The following is an 18266-nucleotide window of genomic DNA, read 5'->3' on the forward strand; positions in this document are numbered from 1 at the left end:
CTTGAATATATTGACTATATATTGACTATAATCATTGGATCTCCAGATACAGAATTCATTGTTCATCTGCCCAAACTCATGGCCCTAAAGACTGTAGCTCAGCAGGGAAGTTCCTGTTTGCAGGCAGAAGGTGGAGGTTTAATGCCTCACCATCTCCAGGTAAGTCTTCCATGTCTGAAACTTTGAGGGACAATCTCAGGCAAGACCCACAATGCCAGGTTAGAGATGCCAGTGTCTGGCATGAGACAACTTTTGAAAGTGTGGAATAAAAGTTTCCAGATATCTAGCAAAGACTCCAGAGTCTGTATCAAAATGCCTCTTTTAAATTGTGTCCCATTCCACATGAGATTGAAGCTGGTGCTCTGAAGCACTTCATTTTCCACTTTGCCTCACCTGCCTCCACCTTGGGGCAGTGGGATCTTTTCGGGAAATGGGCTCTCCCCTGTCCGGCACAAAAGGGCCTTCATCCATTCTGAGCAAACCCCTTCCAACAACTCTGCTCAGATACTGGATGTGGACTACGTGAGTCCTTTCTGCATCTGTCAGAATTGAAGTTGCAACAGACATGCCTCCCCTCTGCCTTTGGCAAGCGAACGTTGCATCCCCAAAGGGAAGCGACTTGTGGTTTCATGAGGCAACTGGCAAGATGACACTGACAGTTGAAAAAGTCCAATTCCCAAAAAGGACTTCAGCAGCAGCGGCAGCAGCGGCAGCAGCAGGACACTCTTGGAAGGATTCAGCATCTCTGCTTTCAGGAAGCGGAGCCCAAAATCTGTCCCCGCTCCCCCTGTTTGTGCTTGCTCTTTCATCCATTCCAAAGCATGCCTGCTTCGTTGTAGGGTAAGAGTGAGGGAGCTGCAGCTCAGTTCAGCAGACTGATTTGGAGATATTTTTTTTTCTTCTCTGACATATGCAAGCTGACTGCCAAACCTGAATTGCCAGCAGGGAAAGGGACTAAGCAACTGCTTTAAGTTTCAGCCTGTCTGTGGTGCAGGTTTTTCAAGTCACACACACATACACACACCTGCCTGTCACACACACACATACACACGTTCTCTCTCTTCCCTCTCTCTCTCTCTCTCTCCCTCATTCATACACAGTCACACACATCTAGGGATAAAGGTGCTGTCTGAGGTTGCTGCCTCTGTAGGTACCTTCATTGAGGACCTTGACTTTCCAGAGAAGATCTCCCGAGAGCCAGGTAAGTGCCAGACCGAACGGCAGATCTTGATGACTTGAAGCCCAGAGGTGTCTTCTGCTTCTGCTTCTCCAATGCAGTGAGAGGCCTGGGCACCTTTAAGCAGAAGAATCCGGGAAGGGAAGCAAATTTAAAGGTTTCAATTCATGTATTCTAAGAGCAGGGAATGTCCCCCCTTAACTTTTGCTGCTGTTGCTGTTGACCTTTTTAAAATAAAGCCTCCCAGAATAGCAAAAGCAAAAAAGAAAACCAATGCAGGTTTTTATTCTAACATCTTTGCCAGTTCAGTTTTGACAATGGGTGAAGCAAGACAGAGAAAGAAAGCAAACGGCAGAGAAAGGGAGAGGAGATATAGGACACACTTGTGGATGTTTTTATGAAAGTGAGAGTTTGGGCAGGGCTTGCTCCGTCGTGCATATGTTTAGTGTCTAATGTATTTTAGGGTTGATGTGAAAGGTATTAATGTGATGGGGCTTTTTTTACGTTAGAAAATTTTGTACATTTGATATTTGCAAGGCAAACAAGTTCAGAGCACTCCCATTTGAAGAAGGAAATGTCCATTATAAAAGAGGGATTTCAATTTTTAATTCAAAAATGTCAAGGGTCTTGTTTTCAACCAATTATATTTGAATGGCAAAATTAAAAATCTGACCTGACGTTGTTCCAGAATTCTGTTTAGTGTTGTCTATATTCTCCTTCAGGGCAGCCCTTCAGCTTGAGGAAAAGAACCTGTAAACTTGGTGGCATCGTTCGTTAAAAAAGGGTTCATGTATGAAGAATCCATTCAGGTGGGGTGGTGAGTTAGGAAAGCAAATGGCCAGGATAATCTGAAGGCCTATATTTTGTAGTATAGCTTTCTGTTGGGCTACATGCCCTGACTCTGCTGACCTCCGGTTCTTCTGGATGGCTTTTTTAAAACAAGCTAGGGTAGTGCCATAGGGATTTTTAATTACTATGATTATATTTTTCCAGCATGAAAGTAATGATGATGCTGTGTTATGATTGTCTTTTATTTTAAATATATTGTTGCAAGGGCTAGCTAGTCTTGTACACTACACTGGTAATTCTAAGATTGTTGGAATTTAAATCTCACATGAATCCTGCTCCATCCCTTCCACAAGGCAGGAATTGTCAATCACAACTTCTTTCCAAAAGTTTCTTTGCAAAACTCAGTCTTCTTTCTCTAGCTATGCAGTTGTGGCAGGGCACGCATTTTACTTATGAGTATCCACCAACCATCAAATGCTACTAAGCAAGCAAGCATCTCCAAATTGCAGGCAATTCAATACCTTCAGCATGCACAAAGAGCTAATTTTGCCACCCTTGCCAGTGCTATCTTAAAGAAAAGAGGGATTCCCCCATAAGTTGTGTAGTAAGAAATGCCACACAGTAGTAATATGGCAGAAATTGATATATTTCTGTGAAGCTTCTCATAAGGATGATTCGGCCGGAAGTTTGTTCTGCAAAGGGTGATAAAGCAAGAAATAAACAGTGGCTAAGAATAGCAATTGAAGCAATGAGTTACAGCCTGATTCACAGACCAGTGAAATATTTTGATGATTGCTAAAAGGTGGCAGATGTTAGAGAAAGTGGCCTTATTCAGGCATGCCCAAGTCCACTTTGGATTCTGGGAAGAAGAAAAGAGAGTGCATCTCAGGACAGTTTTGCCTCCTAGCGAAATTAGAATCCTCCCATTGTTTCTGCTGAATAGGAGCTGACTAAATACATGCCAGTCAAATAGGTTCTTTGACCAGCAATATTTGTTAAAGGCTCTTATTCTTGTCCCACGGGCAGCTTCTCCATACTGTGACCCAAACTGAAACTTAAGAAGTGAGTTACTGAGGAAAATGGAGGGCAACAGAGATTTTTTGCAAATGTAAGTGAGAAGATTCAGAATAACAGAATACAGAATAACAGACTTGGAAGGGACCTTGGAGTTTTTCCTAGTTCAAACTCCTGCTCAGGCAGGAGATCCCATATCATTCCAGACAAATGATTGTCCAATCTCTTCTTAAAAACCTCCAGTGATGGAACACCCACATCTTCTGGAAACAGGTCGTTCCACTGATTAATTGTTCTAACTATCAGGAAATTTCTCCTTAGTTCTAGGTTGCTTCCCTCCTTGGTTAGTTTCCATCCATTGTTTCTTGTCCTGCCTTCGGGTGCTTTGGAGAATAGATTGACTCCCTCTTCTTTGTGGCAGCCCCTGAGATACTGGAACACTGCTATCATGTCACCTTTAGTCCTTCTTTTCATTAGACTAGACATACCTAATTCCTGCAACCATTCTTCTTATGTTTTATGAACTGAGATCTTTCTTATTTCAGAATTGCCCTGCTGGGTGGGTATGATAGGAGACCAAACAGGGGCTGCAAAATTCCAGAAGACACCATCTGGCAATTCCCTAGTTATTAACCAGATTTTGTCAGTTCAGATCAGGGAACTCTAGCCTGTGCTGATTGTAGCTGGAGATCCAGCTTCAGAGCCAGATTTCAGAGCCCTCTTCAGAGTTGCCATTAACATATTCAATATTTCTGAGAACTATAGATAGTTTTCATGATATACTCACCTTTCTTTTTCCCTTCATCATAATCTGATATAACTGTTGTTTGTAACCATGGCATTGCTAGGGCTGAAATATATTGTGGGGGAGGGAAATTAATGTATAATACTGAGAGTGTAGAGCACTTATAGGGCTGAAATCTATAACTAGTTCCAAGCCATCTCCCCCACACACCTATAGCCATAGGTTATTTTCTGCAGCCAGTTGCAAAAATAATAGTACTACACATCTATCTCAGGGGACCTGGAGGATTACCTGGAATTTTTCAAGGAGCAGCTGGCAGATCCCAGTGCCTTCCTACTTGCCTGCATTTCCCTTCAAGGGCCCTTGGCTTTTTGCTTTCCCCCCAAATTCAGTAAACAGATGAAGGTCACCTTCTAGTCCAGATAATGTCTTCAGTGGTTAGAAGTAATTGTTTGGTCTGAGAACTACTTGCTTTCAGGAAGTAATTTCACACTTTCCAAAACACTTGTGTGTATGTGGGCACTTGAGAAGAGAGATAGACAAAGAGAGACAGAGAGATATCTCCTCATGCTGTCTCATTGGGTGATCTCTCTGTCTATTACTATAGTTAGAAGAGATATCATGCCACCTGAACAGAACAGAATGTTACCATTTAAACCAGCTGTTATGTGTTTTTGTGTGAAATCCAACAGAGCTCTTTTCCCTGTAAAGAGTCCTCAGACAAGACTCATAGTGCTCACATAAGCTGTAGTAGGGCAACTGCAGGACAGCTGCACGCTGGCCAAAGACTTCGTGTTAGCTCAACAATTGTTTCCTGCAGTACAGATAGTCCTCAAATTACGACTACAAGTGAGCCCCAAATTTCTGTTGCTAAGCAAGAATTGTTAAGTGAGTTTTGCCCCATTTTATGACTTTCTTGCCACAGTGGTTAAGTGAATCACAGCAGTTGTTAAGTTAATAACAGGGTTGTCAAGTGAATCAAGTTTCCCCATTGGCTTTGTCAGAAGGCTGCAAAAGGAGATCACACGATCCTAGAACACTACATCATAAATACATGCCAGTTGCCAAGTGGCCAAATTTTGATCATGTGACCATGGGGATGCTGCAACAGTCATAAGTGTGAAGAATGGTCATAAGTCACTTTTTTCAATGCCGTTGTAACTTCAAACAGCCACTAAATGAATGGTTGTAAGTCAAGAACTATCTGTACCATGTTCCACCTCTTCCCAAATGGGAGATGGAAGAATGCCTGTTTAAAGGATGAATTGTTTACTAATTAAGCTCCTCACCCACTAGCCTTAGCTACTGCATGGGAGTTCTTCCTGGTTTATCCCTAACCACCGTTTGGGCAAGTAAACACCTGAGAGGGCATCAGCACCTTGGAAAACAAGGCTGAGGATGAGTTGCAGAAAAACCAGATTGTTGGTATCTCTTTATCAGCAGTTCGATCTATTCTAATTAATAGGTTATGGGTTTATTGCCAAAACAAGCTTCATTTAACCTACAATAGTGTCATAAAAAGTAACTTCTGCTTAATAAAAAGGGTAAGAAGGCAGTCAGCACTATGTTCTCTTCTGGCAAACTGCTATTTTAATATCCCCATTTTCCTCCTTGGAGTTATTTTCATGGGATTGATATTTCGATTTATTTGTTAAACAAACTTATATAGCTGCCCATCTACCAAAAGGAACTCTGGGTGGCAAATAGAATACAAAACCAATACACACAAAAAAACCCTACTTAAAACAAAACCAAACCAATATGAGACCGTGATCATGCCAGTGCCCACATCCTGTCCCCAGTGCCTGAAGGAAAACCCAGATCTTTGCTGCTTTCCTGAAGGCCAACAATTTCAGAGCCATCTGTATCTCCAGAGGAGACCATTCCACAAGGTAGGTGCCATAACAGAGAAGGCATGCTTCTGAAGCCCACTAGGCAATATAGTTTCACTGTGAGAACCCAAAACATGCCCACCCTACCAAATCAAGTAGGATAGGCTGCAATCATAGGGGAGAGATGGTTCTTCAGGTCACCTGGCCCCATACAATGTAAATTTTCAAGCTTGATTACCAGCACCCTGAATTGCACTCAGAGGCCTCCTGTATGCCCATGCAGTACATGCAGCAGTGGTGTTATATAGCCGCACTGTGGTGCACCCAGTACTATCCATGCTGTATTTTGGACCAGGGGCAGATTCTCAATGTTCTTCAAGGCCAGCCCCATGTAAAGGGCATTGCAATTATTCAATTAGGAGGTGAGTGTGGCATGAATGAGCATGAGCAGAGCCCCCATTCTAGAAAAGGGTACAAGTGGCACACAAGATGTAATTGCGCAAAGGCTATCCTGACCATAAGCTGCCACCTGCTCTCCAAGTAGGAAGTATGAGTTCAGGACAATTCTAAATTGTGCATCCAGCCAGAGTTAAAGACAGCAAATCAGTACATATGAGGTACCCCAAAACCTTGTCATGGTAGAGGTAAAGGCAATTCTTCCCCAAATAGGTTTCTACAGCCTCTAGGTTCTGGGAAAATACTTCACATCACTTGGGCAGCTCAGGGCAGAGATGTACAGCTGAGTATCATCAGCATACTGTTGGTACTTAACCTCGTGCTGATGGATGACTTCACCTGCCATTTCAGATAAAAGTTAAATAAAGATGAGAGTTGAGCTTAGTGGCATCCCAGAAAAATCCTATTACCAACACCAATTGCAACCAGCGTTGGAGAAAAGAAGAGTACCACTGGACAGCAGTGCTTCCCCTTTCCAAAGCCCTCAGCCATCTCAGAAAGATGTCATGATTGATGATATAGAAAGCTGCTAAGCAATCAAGTAGGGCCAGGAGGGATGCAGAGAATCCTCTTCTTCCAAAACACATTAAAGATATAGACCTTTCATCTTCTCAACAATTTTCTCCAAGAAGGGAACTGGACCAACATTGTTCAGTACTCTATTCTCTGTTTCGCCCCATTGCTGTCCCCAGTCACTTCAGAAAGGAAAAATAATTAAATCTATTTTAGAGCTAAATTATGTACTATGTGTTACATTCAAGCATGGGCAACAAAACTGAGAGCCACAATTTCAAAAGAAGGTGACTGGAAAGGAGAAAAAGGGTTATTTTAGGTTAGCCCTTTTCCAATCTATTGTTCCAAAATGCCATATTTAGGTCAAGATTTTTTCAAGACAAACTTGATTCACAGAGATAATGAGCACATACTGTGAGATATGAGGGCACATTGACATGGGTTCCTTGGTAATGAGACAGAAATGATTTGCCACTGTTTTTCCACTGGGTATCTTTTGATGACCCATTGTCACCTACAGTTCTGCATTTCCTTATTGTCTCTCATCTCAATTTCAGCCAGTTTTGATTCTGCTTAGCTTTTTCTAAGCAGATATCAACCACTGTCAGTTATATGCTAGTAAATAGAAATATATTTCTATTTTTCGTTTTATTTCAATTAAATTTCCTTAAATCTTCACCAAATTGGCATTGTTATGAAAATAGAAAGATTGTTACCAAAGGTATAAATATTATCACTAGTATTCTGGTCTAAAGCTAGTAATCCAATTTAATGCTGAATCACTAATAATCCAGTCTAGCATTGGCTGGTATTTCATTGCAGGTTTGTCCCCCTTAGCACACAAGGATTTTTATGGTTTGTTGGTTTGGTTTTGGCCCACAAATACCGATAATACATAATAATAGGACTACCAGATCTGGGGTACAAAAATCAGAATGATTTCTAGAAGTCAGCCAAAAGATAGAAGAAAACCTAACCCTTTGCTGCCAAAGTCAGGATTTTTGCAACCCAGAGTTGATAGTCCTACCTTCTAATAGTAACACTAAAAAACAGGCCGCTTCACTCTCCACATACGGTACTTCCCTGTCTTTCATTGCTAACTAAGCGGATCTCTGAGCTGGATTTATGAGAAGAAGCCTTGATCTATTTCTAGGGCACTTTCTGCAGGCAACACTCAACAAATTAATATGCAGAGCCCAACTTGGCCTAGTCGTATTTTTAAGTGGGGGTGAGGGATGTTGTTGGTATTGCAAAGCACCCATTCTTTATCCAGGACACAAGGGCTGCCAACAAAGCAAACAAAACCGAGTCACAAAGCTGTGTTCCCTCAAAGACAAGATGAATTAGGATTATGTTTCTATTCAAAACTGGGACAGAACAACCCCAAAACAGCATCTGGTGAATGGGCCTTGTGTACTTTCCCCCTCCATCCTCAGGAGTGCCAAGGCAACTGGTTTCTGTGACAGGGAGCTGAGGATCATTGGCTGGAACTCAGAAGCCAGCCAAAATGTTATGTAAGACCTTCAGCCTTTTGATTGGCCTTTGCTTCAAAACAGAGTCGCTGCAGATGGAAGCTAAAATGGACTTCACATTAACTTGTCTTTGTCTTTGATGTGCACTTTTGTTTGTTTTTTTTCTTTTTAATTGTAAATACCACCAGGAGAGGGGGGTGTATCTATTTCCTTGCAGTCTTGGGGAAAACCATGTTTAGGTCTTTGTAAGGGGAAGGCGTGTCTCTTAGTGCAAATAATAGCTTTGAACAGTTTTAGGACTTCACTAAAGGGCAAAACACTAAGGCTCCGTCAAGCTTGCTTTAAAGTCAGCACTGCTACAGTATTTGCATGTTTTAAAACTGTAATATTTGGTTTTGTAGCATCTGTATCTTAAATGCAAGGGTCATCAGATTTACTTTGGCTCTAAGTTTCCTTAGAGCCACATCCATGGCCATGACTGGATTATGCCACAATTTTCCTGCTACGTCTTCAAGTAGGGAAGTTATTGTATACCTGTATTATAGTACTGATTGTGGAAGAAGGAGGAGGAGGGAAAGGGTTAGCCTATACACATCTTTCGTAGGAAAAGGTTACTTTAGTCAAAGTGTCTTGAAGTAGTTTTAAAATCCAAATAGCTTTAAAGCTTCTAAAAACACTGTCAATTCAGTTCAATCTTTATTAGAGTCATAGACCAACACAAAAAGTTAAACATTAAAAGAAAGCAAAACTGAACAGAACAAAGCATGGTAATATATTTGATAGTAAAATCAATGGGGGGAAAAGGAGTTATAGGAGTTATAAACTCCTATAGGAGTTTATATAGTGATAGATGTCTATGGCGATAGAAGCTTATATTTGGAATGCATAATAAGATCAGAATGTATTGATGTTATTAGCCCTGTAAGATAGTCCAGATAAGAAACACAACCAGGAGTACTAGCTCTCTCTTTTTTTGTAAGATTATATTATCAGAATCTTGCAAGACTGAAAGTATTTCTCCTCTCTTTTCCTTTTACTCTTCAGAAAACTAGGGAGGATCCCTTCTGAGATGCTTCCCACACCTTCCCTCCTTCAGTGGGCTGAGATATCTTTTACATGCTGGTTGTCCACTCTGCATCTTTTGCTCCTCTCCCCCAAGGTCGTTCCCACATACTAATACAAATGTGCATCTGGATGGCCAATCTACTTACCGGGCAGGTAGATTGCTACCATAAATGAATGACACTGATATAAAGTGAAGCAGGAGAGGGTGGCTGGAGAAAGCCAAAGCTTACCAGCTGGCACTTTTCCTCCTCAAATGGCTTTTAAAAAAAGTATATATTTCTTCCGGTAGAAGAATCAGTTAAAAACAAGTACAATAACAATTTCAAGTGGAAAACCCCAGATAAGGTTGCTTCGCTATGCTGCAGTTTAAAGAAGGACAGGAACAGACATTTGCTGCTTAAGATATTTTGGATGAGATGATGCCTGTAGACTAAAACAGATTTGCACAATGCACTATTATCACTACCAATTTGTAAACTAGTATGGTGTGCCAACCCAGCCACTGGGGATTATTTCTGATTCAGTGTGTTGTTCAAATCTAAGAAAGTGGTTTACTTGTATTCAGATATGTTTGGTTCAGGACTATGTATCATATGAATATAGTCCATAAGGCCATGGACACAGGCTCACTTGGAAATCCAGCCTCCAGCTTCATTTTGTAATCCCATTTAATATTTCCCTGACAGAGATTTTAGGTGTGCAATTTTTAAAAAAAAAAAATCAAATTTGAAGTGGTTGCTTGAGGTTTGAAACAGCCTTCTACAACCTTACCAAAAATGTTTCAACTTTTATAAAATTTAGTGCCCAGCAAAAAAAATGTTGCCTTAAATTTGGAATGGCTGGTCCAAATGTGAAACGAGGCTGTTTCAAACTCAGAACATTCTCAGAATGGTTAAAACTTCACTAAATATTTCTAATAAAATCAGAGTATCTGTTCCAAACACAAAATGAGTTTGAAATGGGCTGTTTCAAATCTAAATATTTGGAACTGAAAATGCTTTGCATGCCCCCCCTGTCCAATCTCTGCTCAAAAGCATTCAGGCAAGGGAAATCAACAGGTTTCTCAGTAACTGGATAAAAGGTAGAACCAGGAAGAACCATTATCTACACTCCTTCTATGGCACCCAACATTTGTAATCTGGGGCAAAATGTATCTAGACCAGCGGTTCTCAACGTTTGTGTGACGGCGACCCCCGTCACACAAACGTTATGCGCATGCGCGGTGCGGTGCGCATGCATGGCGGTGCCCCATGCGTGGCGCACATGCACGGGGCTGCCCCATGTGCACCGCACATGCATGATGCCACCCCATGCGCGGCGCACATGCGCGGTGCTGCCCCCATGCGCAGCGCTCATGTGCTGCGTCGCCCCCGGAGGGGAGAAAATGGCGGATCGCCGCCTTTGGCGACCCCCGAAAAATGGTCGATCGACCCCAAATGGGGTCGCGACCCATAGGTTGAGAACCGCTGATCTAGACTATTTAGAGTGCAGCACTGCTCTAAATTTCTCCCTTTGGCGGAACAAGTAATAGTAGTAACTGTGAGAGGGACCTCGGAGTCCTAGTGGACAATCACTTAAATATGAGCCAGCAGTGTGCTGCAGCTGCCAAAAAGGCCAACACAGTGCTAGGCTGCATTAACAGAGGGATAGAATCAAGGTCATGTGAAGTGTTAATACCACTTTACAATGCCTTGGTAAGGCCACACTTGGAATATTGCATCCAGTTTTGGTCACCGCGATGTAAAAAAGCTGTTGAGACTCTAGAAAGATTACAGAGAAGAGCAGCAAAGATGATTAGGGGACTGGAGGCTAAAGCATATAAGCAACGGCTGCTGGAATTGGGTATGTCTAGTTTAACGAAGAGAAGGATGACGGAACGTGATAGCAGTGTTCCAACATCTCAAGGGCTGCCCCAAAGAAGAGGGAGTCAAGCTATTTTCCAAAGCGCCTGAGGGCAGGACAAGAAGCAATGGATGGAAACTAACTAAAGAGAGAAGCAACCTAGAACTAAGGAAAAACTTCCTGACAGTTAGAACAATTAACCACTGGAGCAACCTGCCTCCAGAAGCAGTGAATGCTCCAACACTGGAAGTTTTTAAGAAGAGACTGGACAGCCATTTGTCTGAAATGGTATAGGTTTTCCTGCCTGAGCAGGGGGTTGGACTAGATGACCTTCAAGGTCCCTTCCAACTTTATTATTATTATTATTATTATTATTATTATTATTATTATTATTATTATTATTATTATTATTAAGCTCTCTATGTCCTCCTCTTGGGGCATCCCATATTTCAAATGAATTGAAATTCAGACAAATCACTTCACATACATTAACACCAACATTTCTATGAGCATTATACCACAAGGTGCATATATATTGGGGCCTGAGGTCAATGGCATCCAAAATAAAGTGTGTTGCTAAAATGAGATTATATGCAGGGTCATGTTATCGTGCAAATGTCACATAAGTGTTTGCCTCTCAACATCTCACACAAGTATGTAACTTGTGACATTTGTGTGATTATCTCATGCCCACATATTTTATCATTCTTCCTGTGAGACGTGAAGTCTCTTTTAAACAGCACCAAAAGTTTCCATAAGGTTATTTTTATCATCATCTTTCTGCATATTGTGAAGTTAAATTCGATCTGGTAATTTAGATGGAGACAGCAGAAATCATTGATTGATTTTTGTGGCTTTATTTTCTCTGAAAGTTTCTTCGCATTTCTGCAGTATAATTTTGTTGGGTCTGAAATACAATAAGGATGCAGCCATTTATAGCCACCTTTGAAGATTACCTCTTCAGGAAGAGAGAGAGAGCTAGCAACTGCAAGCATTAAACATTTTTTACCACTTCTACAGTCTTCTATTTCCCAACTGCTATTAGTAAGCACAGACTGTTGGATAGGTTCAGTATGATAAAAGTGAATTTCCTTTGGAATCTGGTATTTAACCATGCTGAGAATGATACAAAAAACTAGTGTACATTACTTTCCTCCCAAAAGCAAGTATTTTTTTTAGTTTGGTTAGATATAACTAAACTATCTACATAACAAGAATTGACTTCTCCTCCCTTCCTGAAAAATTATGCTAATGTTAGTAGCATGTTTAATTCAGCCACCGGCAATGCTTCTAATACAAAGCAAAAGGTCCTCCCCTTTCCAAATGATAAGACTTTATTTTGTTTTTTGTTTTCTGAATGCATGCTATCTAAACTGAAAGCTGTTCTAAGCTCTGTTAAGTAAGGATGTGTGTTTCAAAAACATCAAGAAGGTGGCGGCGACTATGCAAATGAAGCCCTGCCCCTTGTGAAAAGAGGTGGGGCTTTGATTGTGCCATGATGGCCAACACTTTGATGTTTTGGATTCCCTTCCTTCCACAGATGCCCATATAAGCAGTGATTTTCTTGTTTGCAGAATTAATCAGGGTTTACATTTGACAATTGCCAAAAGAAAACTTTCTTCTTTTATTTGGTGCCTTTGTGTCCATTTTTGATGACAAGTCCCTGTGGTTTTCTAACAAGATTTTCATAAGTAGTTTACCTTTGTCTGCTTTCTGTGTGTGTGTGTGGGAGAGAGAGAGAGAGAGAGAGAGAGAGAAGAGAGAGAGAGAGAGAGAGAGAGAGAGAGAGAGAGAGAGAGAGAGAGAGAGAGAGAGTAACCTAAGCTCCTCCAGCTGGCTTTGTATTTAAGATGCGACTAGAACTCACATTGCCCAGTTTCTAGCCTAGTGTCTTAATCACTGCACCAAAATGTTATTTACTTGATAATAAGTTTGTATATTGTGAATGGAAATAATAGTGGGATCCTTGCATATTTAAAATGCAAATGGAACTTTTGGCAAAAATATTTGTTGTGATTGAATCAAAAGAGTTAGGCAAATAGTAACTTCTGCACATAATCTAATTCTTTATGTTGATATGCCTTCCTAGCTCTCTGTTTGCGACCAAACGTGTACAAAGTGAAAATGTCCATGGAAAAGGTTATCAGAGAAGACCAGGTGGAGATTTTGGAGTACAACTTCACTAGAATCAGCAAGAACCCTGATCGTGCTACCCTGGACCTCATTGCTGCTGAGGCAGGTCTATCAGTAGAAGAGGTTCTAGTGAGTAACCATGTCTTTAACTTCAAATACAATAATTTGCGTCTTGAGGCAATTCATTCATTTTTGGACCACTTTTCTCCCATGTTACCACTTTCCAATAAATTATTCCTTCTCATCCCCTCCCAGCATTTGCTAGGGCTAGAGTGTGCCTCACTTTCTAGAACATATGGAAGGGGGATGAGAATCAGCCTATAATCCCCTCTGTGGAATCAGAATCTTCTTACTGATTAGAAGGAGATATTATTTCAACAACCTCTCTGCAGGATATTTATGGTGGGACCAACCCTTTATGCAATTTGACTCTCCTGATCCACAGTGGATCAGTAATGGAGTGGTAGAATGCTGGTGAGGTGGTGGAATGAATCACAGCACATTTGGCTACAGATAAGAGACCTCAGTCTTCTTGTTTTTTTAAAAAAAATTAATTCATTCTCCCTCAATACGGGAAACAAGCAAGACTGAGGAAGCATTTTTCTCTTTGACTGAAAGCTGTTTTTCCTTTTTTAGTAGGGATTCAAAACTTTTTTTCTTTTACTAATAGGCCAAAATGATAACATCCATTCTATACCAATTCTTTCCCAGATGGAATGACCATTCTTCGCCCCCCCCCCTCTTTTAAAACCTATGCTCTCTGTAGCTCACCACTCTTTTTGCCATTGCCTGCCAAAATCTCATTGTCTTGTGTCTGTAGCCCACTCTTTACTCATTGAGCAATATTCTTTTGTTTCTCCAGGTATGGTTCAAGAAGCGCCTGGGAGAGTGGAGGAAATCAGAAGGGCTTCCTTCAGAATCTAGGTCTGTCAGAGATTGACTAAAGCCCCCCCCCCCTTATGGAGACATCCCTGGAAAATGGACAGCAGCTCAATTATTGCTTTCTCTGTGGAACGTTACTCTCAAAAATATTTTTCCTGTTTTTTTTTAACCTGCTGCTTATTTAAAATGTATATACTAGAGGTGGAAAATAAGTATATGAAATTATGCATACTGATTGTAATGTAGACTTTTATGAAACTTACAGGGAAAAGATTACAAACTATGCCTATTGCAAATACAGTGATAATTTAACGGAGTGGATCTGGTTAAATATTTCTATTAATTCCAGCAAAATTAATAGGAAGGCGCAATAGACTGAAATATGCTTTTCTTGTCTACTGTACTTTGAGAAATAGCTTCAGCACCAGAGTCCAGGAAAGCAATATCTGGAATCAACTGCATTCATTAACATCTTACAGAAATTAGATTTTAAAAAATGAAGTTTGGGCACGATCCATCATGTGGTGTTTGTGAAGACCTTCATGTGTACACAAACAAGAGAACAAGCTCCATCTTGCTCACACAATCCATTGTGAATTCAAGGCAGGCATACTAATGAACCCTATGAAACAACCTTCTGCAATCTTGAGCAATGTGTAATATCTTGAGTCCCATAATGCAGCTTAGTTACAGTCAAATCATTTAAAGACCCAATTAGCCACCAGGTAAAGTACAGGTAGTTCTCAACTTGCAATCTTTTGCTTAATGTCTGTTCAACAGAAATTTTGGGCTCAACTGTGGTTGTAAGTTGAGGACTACCTGTATATAAAAATGACAGAAATAAAAAGATGTGAATGTACTTTGCTTCTTTCTCCTTACTTTTCCTCTATCTCATCCCTGTCTCAGATATCTGGCAGAAGGCATCCAGCATAGATGTGTTGTTTACAGACTAGGCAAATACATCAAAAGCAGTGGCTTATGTGCACAGTTGATTAGATAATTAAATGAATATAAGAAGCATATTTCTAATAATTCTAATGCTGTGCATGAAAAAGAGTATTTTTCTCTGGATATATTAATGTATCGCACATTGTAAACAGACTTGATGTGTCCATCTGACTGATTTCATACTCTATTATCTCTGAAAAAGCCACTTCTGAGGAAAGGCTTACACAAAATCTGTAGAGATAACAATTTATTTCTTCATCACAGTGACACAATGTACAGAATCTGTCCCAACCACAACTATGTGTGGCAAACCGGGCCTTTTTTTCAAGTGGGCCTTTTTTTTCAAGTTCTACACATGGAAGACTGCTTCAGAATATAGGTCAATTATATGAAATATTCATATGAATTAATCATTAATTAATCTTTAATCATGCCTGATCATTCAAAGCAGCGAAACAAACCAGTTAAAATAGAACATCAAGGTTTTAGCAGTCTGTTCCACTACCTACTTACATTCCTGACTGACCGATTTCAGTGGGCAATACAATGGGGAGAGAAGGGGGAGGTAAAGCAAGAAATGGGTGCCCAGAGAAGCATTCTGTGCTGACAGCAAATATATCATTATACTTATAATTCTCCGAGAAGTCAATGAACTTCAAAAGCATTCAGAGATGCACAACAGGAATTCTGATGAATAGCCTCAAACCTGGAATGCTGAAATGGGTGGAGTGAGGGTTTGGCCCATCCTCCCAGTAAAAATGAGAACAATGTGTAATCAATTATTTCAACAAGTGTATTGAAGAAGTATCTAAGTTTAGAAACACACATTTTTAACTGTAAATTATTTTAGGAAAAGAATCTAAAAGGAGCAGCATTATGTCAATCGATTATGGAAAACTAGCAAACCATGTATCGAAGAACAGAATCAGAACAGTGAATATGAAGGTCCATAGTTCAGCAGAGGTCTCTGTGTATGCTCAAAGTTTCTCAGGTTGAAAGGCTGCTGACATCTCTAAATGAATCCCTGTTTACCATTTTGGAGAATTGTTGCTGTTTTGTTTGATTTTGTTTTAGATAGGAAACAGCTAGATAAATCAGACTGACTTTATATGCCCGCTTGCTGTTTTGCAAAAACAGGACAAACGTGGAACTGTTTTGACATTTCTTCACAACTGGGGATTTTTATAAGGATATGATGTTTTCACCCAAATAAAGAAATGTGTTGGGTCATTAGGAAACTCTTGATGAAACAATGCAATTCAGTGAAGAAACTCTCGCACTATGTCATGAGTACTTTTAATATTGCTTGCTGTCGATGTAATAGAGCTCAGTATCAAAAGTTCAGAAGTAGCTTCCTTTGAACTCAGTTATTTGTGACCTAGAGGTTGAACCTTTGCAGGTTCCCTGACAGAAGAAGGTTGACAGTCTTTGTTCAAGAACTCTTTTGACCTCCAAATGTAACCTACAGCCTAAGCCATCTATGAGATTGTCATATAATTTCCAGGTCAGGCCTATTTAGGCTTTGGAAATCAGTCAAGGATACCGAGTTTTTAGGTGTATTATCTTAAGCTAATCTTTGCAAGGTGTATTATTTTAAGCTAATCTTTCATAACCAGGTGTTGGCCTGATGCATTAAACTATAATTCTCATCTTTTAGATATTCCCTAGAGAATATGAATATCATTAATAAGGCATTGCTTCATTCATATAACAAGCAAGATGCACTAATCAATTCTTAGGAAATGGTAGTTGGGCCAATAAAGTGGCATTCTTGCTTTCATCATGGCTAGTACCTTCAGGTGAGTCAGCTTAAGAGCTGGCTTTCCCCCCAGGCCTTAGACTTGAGTGGTGAGGGTGTGCCTTCCACGGTATTGGTTTTGCACATTTATAGTCTATGTACTGTATGTTCTCCATTAGGAACATCTTTTTGAGGGATGACAATGTTATTCTATTGGATTGGATTGTTGTTTTAAACCTTGTATGCCACTCAGATTATTTGGACAATCACGAATTGGGCCATTTATAAATAAGCTAATAAATAACAATACAACTTTCAGTGTTGTGGTTTGATCTTATTTGCAGGAGGTCAATAATGCATGTTTTGTTCTTGCAGGTTATGACTCATCCCAAGGTCCTGAGTTATTGTCAGCCTTTTGAGGTGAACCAGCCTTGATTTCCGACGTCATGAATGCTAGTGTTATTATAGGGTAACAATAAGAGAATTTTGCAGTGCTGAATGTGTTCACCCATCTCTACCTCTGTCCTAGAGAGAACTAGGAAGGATCAAGCTTTCTCAAATTCTATTTCTGCCCTGATTCATTCTCTGGCTATTGGCTTGGTTGCAGTTCTTCCTCCTGTACCTCAAGGTTATTCTCACATCCCAAGGAATTCTCTTCAACCATGGCTTTCATTCTTTTGAACCAACTACTGTATATTCTTTTCTGGGAAATTTCCCAGTTTAGTTTTTTCCTTCATCATATTGCTCACAATCGTACCATACTTCTCTGTTACTGACCTGAAATATCATGTCCAATTGCATCAGCTGTTCATTTGTTTCATATAACTTCCTAGCAATCCTAACCTGGTTATTCCAAGTTTAGCTTCTGCATTAGTTTCTTGAGCCTTTGAGTGGCTGAAGATGCAAAGTACTCTCCTCCTCACACTGAAATTTTACATTCTGTAACTGTTCTTTTGAGAAAATATTAACTGTTCTGACTCCAGATCTCATTATTTTTTCTTCAAGTCTTTTGACTTAGATACTGCAGTGCAATCTTCAGTGCTATTAGTATTAGACTGCAGGTTTATTTATTTATTTATTTATTTATTTATGAGACTTATATACCGCTTTAAGTGCAAGCACTCTCTAAGTGGTGTACACCAGTAAGCAATGTATATATATATTTACATTGCCCCCAACAATCTGGGTCCTCATTTCACCTACCCCGGAAGGATGGAAGGCTGAGTATATATATATATATATATATATATATATATATATATATATATATATATGTAGGTCTTTGGTTGTTTGGGTTTTCTCCCGCGTAAAATTGGAAGTGTCTTGGCGACATTTCAACGAAGTCCCATTCGTCATCTTCAGGCTGGTGTTTTCAGCTTCGTGCTTTGAGCAGCAATACATACATATACATACATACATACATACATACATACATACATACATACATACATATATATATATATGCTACTCCATCTCAACATGGTTAAAGATCATAAGGTTGGGAAATTAATGTAGTTTAGAACCTCACACACCGCAGCACAGAAAAAGAGTAAATTGAATGTCAGGAATCCTTTTCTCTATTCTGCTACAGGAATACCTATTGGGTAGACCAGGGGTAGGCAACCTTGGCTCTTTTACGACTCGTGGACATCAACTCCCA

The 18266-nt window shown here is 40.1% G+C and overlaps 1 protein-coding gene across 2 annotated transcripts; it reads left to right on the forward strand.

Moving 5' to 3' along the window:
- The first annotated feature begins 923 nt into the window (after window positions 1–923).
- On the forward strand, window positions 924–16924 carry HOPX (HOP homeobox). 2 transcript variants are annotated; one of them, XM_039345218.1, is made up of 4 exons: window positions 1064–1201; window positions 9043–9216; window positions 12995–13167; window positions 13901–16924. In XM_039345218.1, the coding sequence occupies exons 3-4, from the start codon at window positions 13030–13032 to the stop codon at window positions 13976–13978; spliced, it is 216 nt and encodes a 71-aa protein (XP_039201152.1). In that variant the 5' UTR covers window positions 1064–1201; window positions 9043–9216; window positions 12995–13029; the 3' UTR covers window positions 13979–16924. The 2 variants fall into 2 exon arrangements, with proteins under 2 accessions (XP_039201153.1, XP_039201152.1); XM_039345219.1 differs by lacking the exon at window positions 9043–9216 and having other exon boundaries at window positions 924–1201.
- The last annotated feature ends 1342 nt before the right edge of the window (window positions 16925–18266 follow it).

Source organism: Crotalus tigris, unplaced genomic scaffold, assembly GCF_016545835.1.
Source record: "Crotalus tigris isolate CLP2741 ecotype Arizona unplaced genomic scaffold, ASM1654583v1 scf7180000017946.1269602, whole genome shotgun sequence".
NCBI lineage: Eukaryota > Metazoa > Chordata > Lepidosauria > Squamata > Viperidae > Crotalus > Crotalus tigris.